This window comes from Periplaneta americana, chromosome 16 (assembly GCF_040183065.1).
Source record: "Periplaneta americana isolate PAMFEO1 chromosome 16, P.americana_PAMFEO1_priV1, whole genome shotgun sequence".
Lineage (NCBI taxonomy): Eukaryota > Metazoa > Arthropoda > Insecta > Blattodea > Blattidae > Periplaneta > Periplaneta americana.
The window spans coordinates 160,815,830-160,829,072 of record NC_091132.1 but is presented as its reverse complement, the minus strand read 5'-3'; the positions used below and the strand labels follow the sequence as shown (position 1 = coordinate 160,829,072).

At 33.7% G+C, this 13,243-nt stretch overlaps 1 protein-coding gene across 3 annotated transcripts in view; it reads right to left on the bottom strand.

Annotated features, from left to right (window-relative positions):
- LOC138691655 (zinc finger protein ZFP2-like) overlaps positions 1-13,243 on the bottom strand; it is a 49,930-nt gene that overhangs the window by 12,863 nt on the left and 23,824 nt on the right. For 2 of the 3 annotated variants that reach the window (XM_069813857.1, XM_069813858.1), the window contains exon 5: positions 3,206-8,868. The exons of the other annotated variant lie outside the window; for it this stretch is intronic. In XM_069813857.1, the coding sequence (XP_069669958.1) occupies positions 7,848-8,868 (1,021 nt within the window). In that variant the 3' untranslated portion in view covers positions 3,206-7,847. Of the gene's footprint in view, positions 1-3,205; positions 8,869-13,243 lie in introns of those variants that run through there. 3 annotated transcript variants of the gene reach the window in all.

Below are 13,243 nucleotides of genomic sequence, written 5' to 3'. Positions count from 1 at the left end.
AAAGTCATAATGTATTTACTTTAAAGTCACAATGTATTTAACAGTTGCTACTAGTACCAAAAACTCATGTATTTACCTTAAAGTCACAATGTATTTAACAGTTGCTACTAGTATCCAAAACTCATCATGTATTTACTTTAAAGTCACAAAGTATTTAACAGTTGCTACTAGTACCAAACACTCATAATGTATTTACCTTAAAGTCACAATGTATTTAAGAGTTGCTACTAGTACCAAAAATCATAATGTGTTTACCTTAAAGTCACAATGTATTTAACAGTTGCTACTAGTACCAAAAACTCATAATGTATTTACCTTAAAGTCACAATGTATTTAACAGTTGCTATTAGTACCATAAAACTCATAATGTATTTACTTTAAAGTCACAATGTATTTAACAGTAGCTACTAGTACCAAAAACTCATAATGTATTTACTTTAAAGTCACAATGTATTTAACAGTTGCTACTAGTACCAAAAACTTATAATGTATTTACCTTAAAGTCACAATGTATTTAGCAGTTGCTACTAGTACCAAAAATTCATAATGTATTTACTTTAAAGTCACAATAAATTTAACAGTTGCTACTAGTACCAAGAAGTCATAATGTATTTACTTTAAAGTCACAATGTATTTAACAGTTGCTACTAGTACCAAAAAGTCATAATGTATTTACTTTAAAGTCACAATGTATTTAACAGTTGCTACTGGTACCAAAAAGTCATAATGTAGCTACTTTAAAGTCACGATGTATTTAACAGTTGCTACTAGTACCAAAAACTCATAATGTATTTACTTTAAAGTCACGATGTATTTAACAGTTGCTACTAGTACCAAAAAGTCATAATGTAGCTACTTTAAAGTCACGATGTATTTAACAGTTGCTACTAGTACCAAAAAGTCAAAATGTAGCTACTTTAAAGTCACAATGTATTTAACAGTTGCTACTAGTACCAAAAAATCATAATGTATTTACCTTAAAGTCACAATGTATTTAACAGTTGCTACTAGTACCAAAAAACTCATAATGTATTTACTTTAAAGTCACAATGTATTTAACAGTTGCTACTAGTACCAAAAAAGCATAATGTATTTACTTTAAAGTCACAATGTATTTAACAGTTGCTACTAGTACCAAAAAGTCATAATGTATTTACTTTAAAGTCACAATGTATTTAACAGTTGCTACTAGTACCAAAAAATCATAATGTAGCTACTTTAAAGTCACAATGTATTTAACAGTTGCTACTAGTACCAAAAAGTCATAATGTATTTACTTTAAAGTCACAATGTATTTAACAGTTGCTACTAGTACCAAAAAATGATAATGTAGGTACTTTAAAGTCACAATGTATTTAACAGTTGCTACTAGTACCAAAAAGTCATAATGTATTTACTTTAAAGTCACAATGTATTTAACAGTTGCTACTAGTACCAAAAAATCATAATGTAGCTACTTTAAAGTCACAATGTATTTAACAGTTCCTACTAGTACAAAAAACCTCATAATGTATTTACCTTAAAGTCACAATGTATTCAACAGTTGCTACTAGTACCAAAAACTCATAATGTATTTACCTTAAAGTCACAATGTATTTAACAGTTGCTACTATTACTAAAAACTCATAATGTATTTACCTTAAAGTCACAATGTATTTAACAGTTGCTACTAGTACCAAAAAGTCATAATGTATTTACCTTAAAGTCACAATGTATTTAACAGTTGCTACTAGTACCAAAAACTCATAATGTATTTACCTTAAAGTCACAATGTATTTAACAGTTGCTACTATTACTAAAAACTCATAATGTATTTATCTTAAAGTCACAATGTATTTAACAGTTGCTAGTAGTACCAAAAACTCATAATGTATTTACCTTAAAGTCACAATGTATTTAACAGTTGCTACTATTACTAAAAACTCATAATGTATTTATCTTAAAGTCACAATGTATTTAACAGTTGCTACTAGTACCAAAAACTCATAATGTATTTACTTTAAAGTCACAATGAATTTAACAGTTGCTACTAGTACCAAAAAGTCATAATGTATTTACTTTAAACTCACAATGTATTTAGCAGTTGCTACTAGTACCAAAAACTCATGTATTTACCTTAAAGTCACAATGTATTTAACAGTTGCTACTAGTACCAAAAAGTCATAATGTATTTACTTTAAAGTCACAATGAATTTAACAGTTGCCACTAGTACCAAAAAGTCATAATGTATTTACTTTAAACTCACAATGTATTTAGCAGTTGCTACTAGTACCAAAAACTCATGTATTTACCTTAAAGTCACAATGTATTTAACAGTTGCTACTAGTACCAAAAAGTCATAATGTATTTACTTTAAACTCACAATGTATTTAGCAGTTGCTACTAGTACCAAAAACTCATGTATTTACCTTAAACTCACAATGTATTTAACAGTTGCTACTAGTACCAAAAAGTCATAATGTATTTACTTTAAACTCACAATGTATTTAGCAGTTGCTACTAGTACCAAAAACACATGTATTTACCTTAAAGTCACAATGTATTTAACAGTTGCTACTAGTACCAAAAAGTCATAATGTATTTACCTTAAAGTCACAATGAATTTAACAGTTGCCACTAGTACCAAAAAGTCATAATGTATTTACTTTAAACTCACAATGTATTTAGCAGTTGCTACTAGTACCAAAAACTCATGTATTTACCTTAAAGTCACAATGTATTTAACAGTTGCTACTAGTACCAAAAAGTCATAATGTATTTACTTTAAAGTCACAATGTATTTAACAGTTGCTACTAGTACCAAAAAGTCATAATGTAGCTACTTTAAGGTCACGATGTATTTAACAGTTGCTACTAGTACCAAAAAGTCATAATGTAGCTACTTTAAAGTCACAATGTATTTAACAGTTGCTACTAGTACCAAAAAGTCATAATGTATTTACCTTAAAGTCACAATGTATTTAGCACTTGCTACTAGTACCAAAAAATCATAATGTATTTACTTTAAAGTCACAATGTATTTAACAGTTGCTACTAGTACCAAAAAATCATAATGTAGCTACTTTAAAGTCACAATGTATTTAACAGTTGCTACTAGTACCAAAAAGTCATAATGTATTTACTTTAAAGTCACAATGTATTTAACAGTTGCTACTAGTACCAAAAAATCAAAATGTAGCTACTTTAAAGTCACAATGTATGTAACAGTTGCTACTGGTACCAATAAGTCATAATGTATTTACTTTAAAGTCACATCGTAAATTATTTAAAATTTGCTATTAGTACCACAAAGTCATAATGTATTTACTTGAAGTAACAATATACTTGCCAGTTGCTAATAAATTCTAAATTGAATGTTTTAAATCTTTTGGAATTCCGTTAAAAGTTTTGAGAATTACTGCTGTAGACGTAATGAAATATTCTATTCAGATTTTACGTAACCACCTGTACACCTAACTTTCTTTATATTCTGCCTGATTACTAATATTTATTGAATAAACGTACTTTCCCAAGTTTAGCTTGCATTTGACAATAATAATCATAACACAAATGTCTATTTTACTTTTATGCTCGACCATGCCGAAATGTAGTAATTATACACCTAGTAGTAGTCCTTTAATGCACCTCATTAAAGTACACCTATTCATTATAGTTCAGTTGTTCAGCCAATGAGAAATCACGATTGTACCATTATAAAACCGCAAGTATCGATTATTCTCGGATATGCAATCGAAAGACAATTAGCGAAACGTCACGGAGGCTAGAAATCCAATACTCTCCCAGAAGGTTATGTTCTGTTACTATAATAATTAGCGTTGATTATAAATATTATTCAAATAAACTCAATTTGTCATCTCGTTTTTCAATTCTAAATCAATTTCCAGGTTATATCAATATTAATGTTCATGTTATTCTCTAGATTATATCAAGGTCAATGACATTCGTCCCTCGGAAAAAATCAATACTTTCGCGTTTGCGCACATCTCACAATTTAGAAGGTCAGTTCCGCTCTTCGCTTAGATAACCATAACATGAATACTTATGAATAATTTCAAGTTATAAATATGGTCGAGCATAAAAAGTCGTATGCAACTATAATGGTAATTAAGACGCTCGTATGAAAATTATGAAACTCGCGCTCGTTTCATAAACAAACATACTCGCGTCTTTATTACTACCATTATAGGCTCGTTGCATAATGTACTATTATTTGCTTAGTATTCTGTGTCTTTTGGCAACCCTTACTGAAGGGCAGCTATCCTTGTGGAATTTATATATGTATTAAATTTATCAATTTCCATTATTTCGGGATAGTCATATTCTTAATGTAGGTCTATTCATTATACCAAATCTAACTCAGCGCCAAGGAAATGTAGTATGTGATTTATAACAAATATAGCTAGGTCTGAAACTCGTACACTTTGTCTTTTTAACTTACTATAATATAAAATAACAAGATAACAATAATAATAGTAGAAGTAATAATAGGTAATAACACCAGTAATTCTTCTTTTAGTAGGTTATTTTACGACGCTTTATCAACATCGTAGTTTACTTAGCGTCTGAATGATATGAAGGTGATAATGCCAGTGAAAAGAGTCCGGGGTCCAGCACCGAAAGTTACCCAGCATTTGCTCCTATTCGGTTCAGGGAAAACCCTAGAAAAAACATCAACCAGGTAACTTACCCCGACCGGGAATCGAACCCTGGCCACCTGGTTTCGCGGCCAGACGTCCAGTAATTCTATTCATAATAATAATTTATTTATTTATTTATTTATTTTTTATTGTTTATTGTGATGTACAACAGCCCGAGGCCAATAATAATAATAATAATAATAATAATAATAATAATAATAATAATAATAATAATAATAATAATTTGTCCAAGCTAAATGCCAATTCAGTCAACAAACCTCTTTCTAGTTAAATTCTGTTAATATTTTCATTATTATTTAAATTAGTTTTTAATTAATGTAATTGAGTATAATCATGTGAACGCATTGAAGCATTTCCTATTATTTCAATTATGTTTAACAAGGAGTTATATTTATGGAGTTCGGTACACCTGGGTACAACTTGAGTTGCTTAAATGCATTTTGTGTACTTAAATTTGATGCGTGGGAAGTTAATGTTATGCAATATGTCAATCATTCAATTGTGCTCAAATTAATGTTTAGATATTCCATTAGTTCATTATAGAGCGCACTTTTTCTCAAGACCTCGGCCATCATGTGCCGGATCGGCAGAATTCGGTGAACTTCGTAACCGGTACAGGCAACCTTCGCGCAAAAACATTGGAGTTTGGCGGCTCGGTATGATTCCGTGTATTGTCGTGAGAGTCTGCTGGTTGCATTCAGATCGTCTTCTTTGTGTTATTACAATTTTTACTGTTGCGTTGTGACAGTTTTGGGTTAATTACTGGAAAAATATGTAATTCATTTTCATGAATAAAATGAATAAAGAAGCAACTGCAGGCCCATCACAGAAACCATCTACAACACCTCTTCAACTCCACCTCGGAAAAGTCCTTCTACTATTCACAGCGAAAGTAGAATGATAACTGCAGAAGTAGCAGAATGCTGCGACATTGAGAAAGACAACAAAATGTTGCTCTTTCCTCTCAACCAATCATTAAAACGAGTAACTGCGTATAAGGAAGAAGTATATCGACAATTAAGAAAATTAAGCAGTTCACCACGTCTCATCCTGACGAGTCACCGAATACACCCGACAAAAACAGTTAAGTTTCCCGGGTTTCATAAATTCCTTGTCATTTTTTGACCGTTCAGAAGTGAACACAATACTTAATCAGACTATTTACTAAATATAGTCGCGGGTTTCATTTCGGGCGAAGTGACTAGGATTAAGCACAAGCACAAATTTAAATTATTGTAGACCATATTATTATTATTATTATTATTATTATTATTATTATTATTATTATTCCCCCCTTTCAATAAGCATGAGAACGAGGGGAAAGTTGGAAATAGATTACATTTTCACTATTTCGTTTATATGACGTCATTCCATTTTCGGAAAATGCAGTGTAATGCAATTTTGAATTACAACTAATCACAGTCATACATTGCGATAATTTCTGCAGCTCTATTTATCAACAGTAATCTCACTAGACGTTTTGATTTATCTAGAGAAAATCAAAACTCGAGTGGGATTTAATTGACTATTACACGATTAGAAGAAAGTAGGCTACATAAAGATTAGAAGTAACAAAGTGTACAATAAAATATTAATTGGCTTACGAAAATACAACTGTCTTCAAATGTATTATTGTACCATCTCAACATTACGCTAGATGGCAGTAGTGTTTTATGATGATGTTTTCTTGTTACCGGTATCAGTTGTGCCAACTATGGAATCATCATTGAACTCTGTGGACTGTTACTAGTCAAGAAGGCTTTGTTGATTCAGTTTCATTTTTATTAAAACATTTGCATTCCATTTCAATCATCTGGATCCCAGTAATCAACGTCACTTAACAGATGATTTTCAATAAATCTTAGTATTAAGCAATCTCTGTTATGTGACTATCCATAATATATAGCAGAAGCTATAACAAACATAACCTAAATAATATAAACAAGTGTTAGAAAAGTTTTAACTAGGGATGATGAAATAAACAAGAAACGTTTTAATTAACGATGATGAAATAAAAAATAAACATGGATAATTTTAAAAGAAACAATTATTGAAAGTACAATTTTCAAATTTGAATGTTTTGGTGGTTCAGTTGATGTTATATTGGACGTGTGCGTAAAAGAAGTGAACTCGTTGGTGTACATGGTGTATCCCTCAACTCATTCAGGATTTCCGAATGGTGCTTCGCTTGTGGATTTATCGGCAAATCTCAGATCTCTTGTGAGTTTACTACAGATATATGGTTTATAAGAGACACCAGTGAAGAATTCTACACCGTTCAAAATGTGTTAGGAATCATCTTTCGCCTAAAATTCAGGTACAGTATATTTTCTTCATTTTCTCATGTTGGCAGTACTGCAGTTTGAGGAAGACGGAATATTTCCAGTCCCCCAACTCCTCTCAACGAGAGTTTAAGAAAAACTGCGCTGATAGTATAATACACTGACACTGTGCCAACTCACCCATTCATATACCATGGCTCACTCTCACAGAGACGCTCCTATTCAACACACAGCCTGGTTAGTCAACGTAATTAGTTGCACGTAATGTAAAAGTCTGCCGGGTTGGAATAACGAGTGGCATGTCTGACAAGCAGACTCACATTCCAATTCTTGTTAGGAGAAACTACCTAGCTGATGTTTTTCTCCGGACTTTTCTCTTAATCCATAAAGAGCACTCGAAATATTTCGCTGACATCAATGTCTCCATTCCACACACGTACAAGCCAACAATCAGAAGTGATGAACGGTCGTGAAATACAAAAAAATGAAACACTTTTCCACCTGGATGCGGAAGTTATGCCAATAAAAATAATCTTCTCACGTACATCGATCACGAAGATTTCTCAACAGCTCCTTTGTGATTAAGTTCTATGTGCGTTTTTAGGGAAGTAGAACGGGTAAAAAAATTTGTCACAATGAGCGCATTGGAATGGTTTCTCCCTAGTATGTTGGAACCCATGCCTTTTAAGGTCTCTCAAATTTGTAAAACCCCTTCCACAGAAATCGCATTTGAATGACTTCCAACCTGGATGAAGTATTTCATGTCTTTTTAGGCTACTCGGCAGTGAAAAACAATCCACAAACATCACATTTCAATGATTTCTCAGCAATACGCTTGCATTCACGACTTTTTTGATCACTCGCCAACGCGAAACACTTTACACAAAAATCGCATTAGAATGGTTTCTAACCGTGATGCTTACGTTGATGCCTGCCTAGTACACCGGAGTGTTTAAAGCATTTTCCACACACATCGCATTTGAATGCTTTCTCATCCGTGTGCGTGCCTTCATGCCTTCTCAGGCGATTCCTGTCCAAGAAACACTTTCCACAAACGTCGCATTGGTATGGTTTCACACCAGAATGGACACGTTCATGCCTTTTTAGGTGAGACGACTCCGTGAAACACTTTCCACAGATTACGCATTTGAATGGCTTTTCACCAGTATGGACTCGTTTATGACTTCTTAGGGACCTCGGCTGCGTGAAACACTTTCCACAGATATCGCATTTGAATGGTTTCTCACCAGTGTGCGAGAGAATATGGATTTTTCGTTTACCAAGCTCAGAGAAGCACTTTCCACAATCATCACATTTAAATGGTTTGTCACCAGTATGCAGGCGTCTATGCTTTTTTAAATTCTTCCAGTGCGAAAAACAGTTTCCACAAAAATCGCATATGAATGGCTTCTCGCTAGTATGGAAGCTTTTATGCTTTTTTAGATATTCTGACTGAGCAAAACACTTTCCACAAACATCACACTTGAATTTTTTCTCACAAGTATGCTGGTATTCATGAACGTCTACATTAGGACACGAGAGAAACTTTCCACATACATCGCAAAGAAAAGATCTGTCATCTCTATGGCGGCGTTCATGACACATCCCACACACATTGCACTTGAAAGTATCTTCGTCTTTGTGCAGAAGTTCATGGATTTCTACAGGTACTTGGTGCAAGAAAGACTCTCCACTGAGATCGCATTTCAAGGACATTTCGTCGGTTTGTGTTGACATGTCGCGTTTCAGATTATCGCGAGTTGAAAACTTTTCACAAACATCGAATTTCAATTGATTCTCATCAGTATGTCCTCTAAGATTCTTTGGCGAAGAAATAGAATTCTTTGCAGCCTCACACATAGTCATGTGTTCATGTGCAATATCTTCACACTCTGATGGTACTGTTCGGTCATAGGTGTCTGCGAAACTATCATCAAAATATACAATCAGTCAATAGAAGTCATAAGCACTGTCAACCTAGATGGCTGAACAAGGTATGCAGGCTGGCATTCGACATTGAAAAAAATAACAGGTAAAATTTGACCTTATTCTACTTAATCTCAGAATTATAATATGGACATATAATGTATTTCTCAGGTTAGTGATTATGATTCGTAATATCAGAGATGTAAATTCTTACCACACGACCTCAAAATATTGAACCTAGACGGCTGAACAAGGTATGCAGGCTGGCATTCGACATTCAAAAAATATAACAGGTAAAATTTGATCTTATTCTACTTAATCTCGGAATTACAATCTGGACATTGTATTTCTCAGGTTAGTGATTATGATTCGTAATATCAGAGATGTAAATTCTTACCACCTGACTTCAAAATAATGAACGCAGATGGCTGAACAAGGTATGCAGGCTGGCATTCGACAATGAAAAAATATAACAGGTAAAATTTGATCTTATTCTACTTAATCTCGGAATTATAATCTGGACATATAATGTATTTCTTCGGTTAGTGATTATGATTCGTAATATCAGAGATGTAAAGTCTTACCATACGACCTCAAAATAATGAGCCTAGATAGCTGAACAAGGTATGCAGGCTGGCATTTGACATTGAAAAAATATAACAGGTAAAATTTGATCATATTCTACTTAATCTCGGAATTACAATCTGGACATTGTATTTCTCAGGTTAGTGATTATGATTCGTAATATCAGAGATGAAAATTCTTACCACAAGACTTCAAAATAATGAACCTAGATGGCTGAACAAGGTATGCAGACTGTGCATTAGATATTGAAATAAAATAACAGGCAAAATTTGATCTTATTCTACTTAATATCGGAATTATAATCTGGACATATAATGTTTTTCTCAGGTTAGTGATTATGATACGTAATATCAGAGATATAATTCTTACCACACGACCTCAAAATAAAGAAGAAACACAGAGAGATTCTGAATATGGTAATTTGCATCAAGCACCATTTTTCGATATAGCATATAATATTACATGCAAATGAGACAAATTTCAAAGCAGACAGTCTACAAAAAAAATGTTCGATGTATACTTACTTACTGGCTTTTAAGGAATCCGGAGGTTCACTGCTACCCTCACATAAGCCCGCCATTTGTCATTATCCAGAGCAAGATTAATCCAGTCTCTATCGTCATATCCCACCTCCCTCTAATCCATTTTAATATTATCTTGCCATCTACGTCTCGGCCTCCCTAAAGGTCTTTTTCCCCTCTGGCCTCCCAACTAACATTCTATATGCATTTCTGGATTCGCACATACGTGCTACATGCCCTGCCCATCTCGAACGTCTGGATTTAATGTTCCTAATTATGTCAGGTGAAGAATACAATGCGTGCAGTTCTGTGTTGCGTAACTTTCTCCATTCTCCTGTAACTTCATCCCTCCTAGCCCCAAATATTTTCCTAAGCACCTTATTCTCAAACACCCTTAACCTTATGTTCCTCTCTCATAGTGAGAGTCCAAGTTTCACAACCATTAAGAACAACCGGTAATATAACTGTTTTATAAATTCTAACTTTCAGATTTTTTGACAGCAGACTGGATGATAGAAGCTTCTCAACCGGATAATAAAAGGCATTTCCCATATTTATTGTGTGTTTAATTTCCTCCCGAGTATAATTTATATTTGTTACTGTTGCTCCAAGATATTTGAACTTCTCCACCTCTTCAAAAGATAAATTTCCAAATTTTATTTTTCCATTTCATACAATATTCTCGTCACGAGACATAATCATATACTTTGTCTTTTCGCGATTTACCTCCAAACCTATCTCTTTACTTGTTTCAAGTAAAATTCCCGTGTTTTTCCTAATCGTTTGTGGATCTTCTCCTAACATATTCACGTCATCCGCATAGACAAGCAGCTGATATAACCCGTTCAATTCCAAACCCTCTCTGTTATCCTGGACTTTCCTAATGGCATATTCTAGAGCTAAGTTAAAAAGTAAAGGTGATAGTGCATCTCCTTGCTTTAGCCCACAGTGAATTGGAAACGCATCTGACAGAAACTGACCTATACGAACTCTGCTGAACGTTTCACCAAGACGCATTTTAATTAATCGAACTAGTTTCTTGGGAATACCAATATCAATAATAATATCATATAAAACTTTTCTCTTAACCGAGTCATATGCCTTTTTGAAATCTATGAATAACTGATGCACTTTACCCTTATACTCTCATTTTTCTCCATTATCTGTCGAATACAAAATATCTGGTCAATAATTGATCAATTATGCCTAAAACCACAGTGATGATTCACAATAATTTCATCTACATATGGAGTTAATCTTCTTAAAAGAATATTGGACAAAATTTTGTACGACATCAACAAAAGTGATATTCCTCGAAAGTTACTACAGTTAGTCTTGTCCCCCATCTTAAAGATAGGTACGATGTATATAATTTCTTATGCAAGCCTCAATATTATACATCTGATTTCTTTGTCAGAATGGAGTAACTTCCACAGTTACAGAAATATGAGGTTGATTTGGACATTCAAAAGTGAAGGTTACTTATAGCCCAACCACTATAACAACTTGATGAAATACGTTTAAAATGCGTTGGAAAAAAATTATGGTTTATTTAACGACTCTCAAAACTACAGAAGTTATATCAGCGTCGCTGGTGTGCTGGAATTTTGTCCTTCTGGAGATCTTTTACATGCCAGTAAATCTTCTGACATGAGGCTCTCGCAATTAAACATATTTAAGCGCTATACGAACTAAGCTACCGAGGCCGACTATGTGCCTTGGACGTATAGTACTGATTAGCAGAAATTGATGTGATGTAAGCCCACCCAACTCGTCCTGAATATGTGCATTACTAATATAAGAAAATCACTTTATTTTACTTGGTTATTTAACGGCGCTGTATCAACTACGACGGGATTGGTGATAGCGAGATGATATTTGTCGAGATGATGCTGAGGATTCGGCATAGATTACCTGACATTTGCCTTATTGTGGGGGAAAACCTCGGAAAAAACCCAACCAGGTAATGAGCCCAAGCGCGAATCAAACACGTGCCCGAACATAACTCTGGATGGACAGGCAAACGCCTTTGCCGACAGAGCTACGCCGGTGGCGTACGAAAATCGTCGTGCGTGAATGAAAAATACGGCCATATATCGTTAACGTAACAATGGGTTTCAGTGTCACAACATAGTAATAATACTACACACCTAATGAATCTTAATCTAACCTGCACATAATACCACACACCTGTAGTAACATTCCTCACGTTTAATATCATCTTGTTTGCATGTATTGCCGACCCTGCTACTCGTGTCGATAGCCATCTAGTGGATGTGGATCGTATTTCCAGGGAAAAATTATGACGATTTTCATAATAATTACATTTAGTCCGTTCGGTGTATGTTTTGTGATATATAAATTGTATTAAAGAAGTAATAACTCCATATCTATATATCGATCGTCCAGTTCAAAAGTGCGACAACTCAAAAATTGCCAATTTTTAGTTATTTATACTACTGAAAACCCCTTTCGGAGCTCTTTCAGATTCAGTATTGAGATAAGTCATATTTACAACCGAAAAGAAAAAAATAAATAAATAAACTGCTTTAGAAATAATTATAACTATGGACTTTACTAATTCACTATTAGTACATTTCGAAATGTATTAATAATGAAATGGAAGAATGTGATAAACTCGTCCTGAATACTGACTCATTTCTAATTCTCGTGGTTATGAACCAGAACTCTGCTCATTTCTAAGTCATTTATTTGAAACTTTCAACTGAAGATATCTCAAAACTTATTTTTCAGTTGTCGCACTTTTGAACTAGACGATCGATATACTCGTATATATTACAATAACAATTGACATGCATTGTGGCTGTGATAAAATTGAGCAATATTCATTCAGTGACCGGTGGACACTCTACCTTGTCCCATTCAAAACACTATTTATTACATTGCTGATGTACAATAAAAATTAGTTCCTTTACAGTATCGCTCATAACAAAGGATGTATAACAAATGGCAAGAATATTAAAATTCAATCTTGACCAGAAGATGTTGAATTTAAATGAGTTTCGTGATTTAGTGCAGATTGAAAACAGATGAAGGATTTTTTATGGTACACGGTTCTTGGCCTTTTCCATTAGTTAATAGTGTGTGAACAAAACATCCCTTGGTGTAACCCATTGCAAATTAATGTAGTATATTAAGCAAATCTGCCTTTCAGGCATAGCTGTCCGGGAACCTGATTTGAATAATTTCGAGATAAAAATTGTTCCAGGGCCGGGTATCGAACTCGGGCCTTTACCAACTGACAAGCAA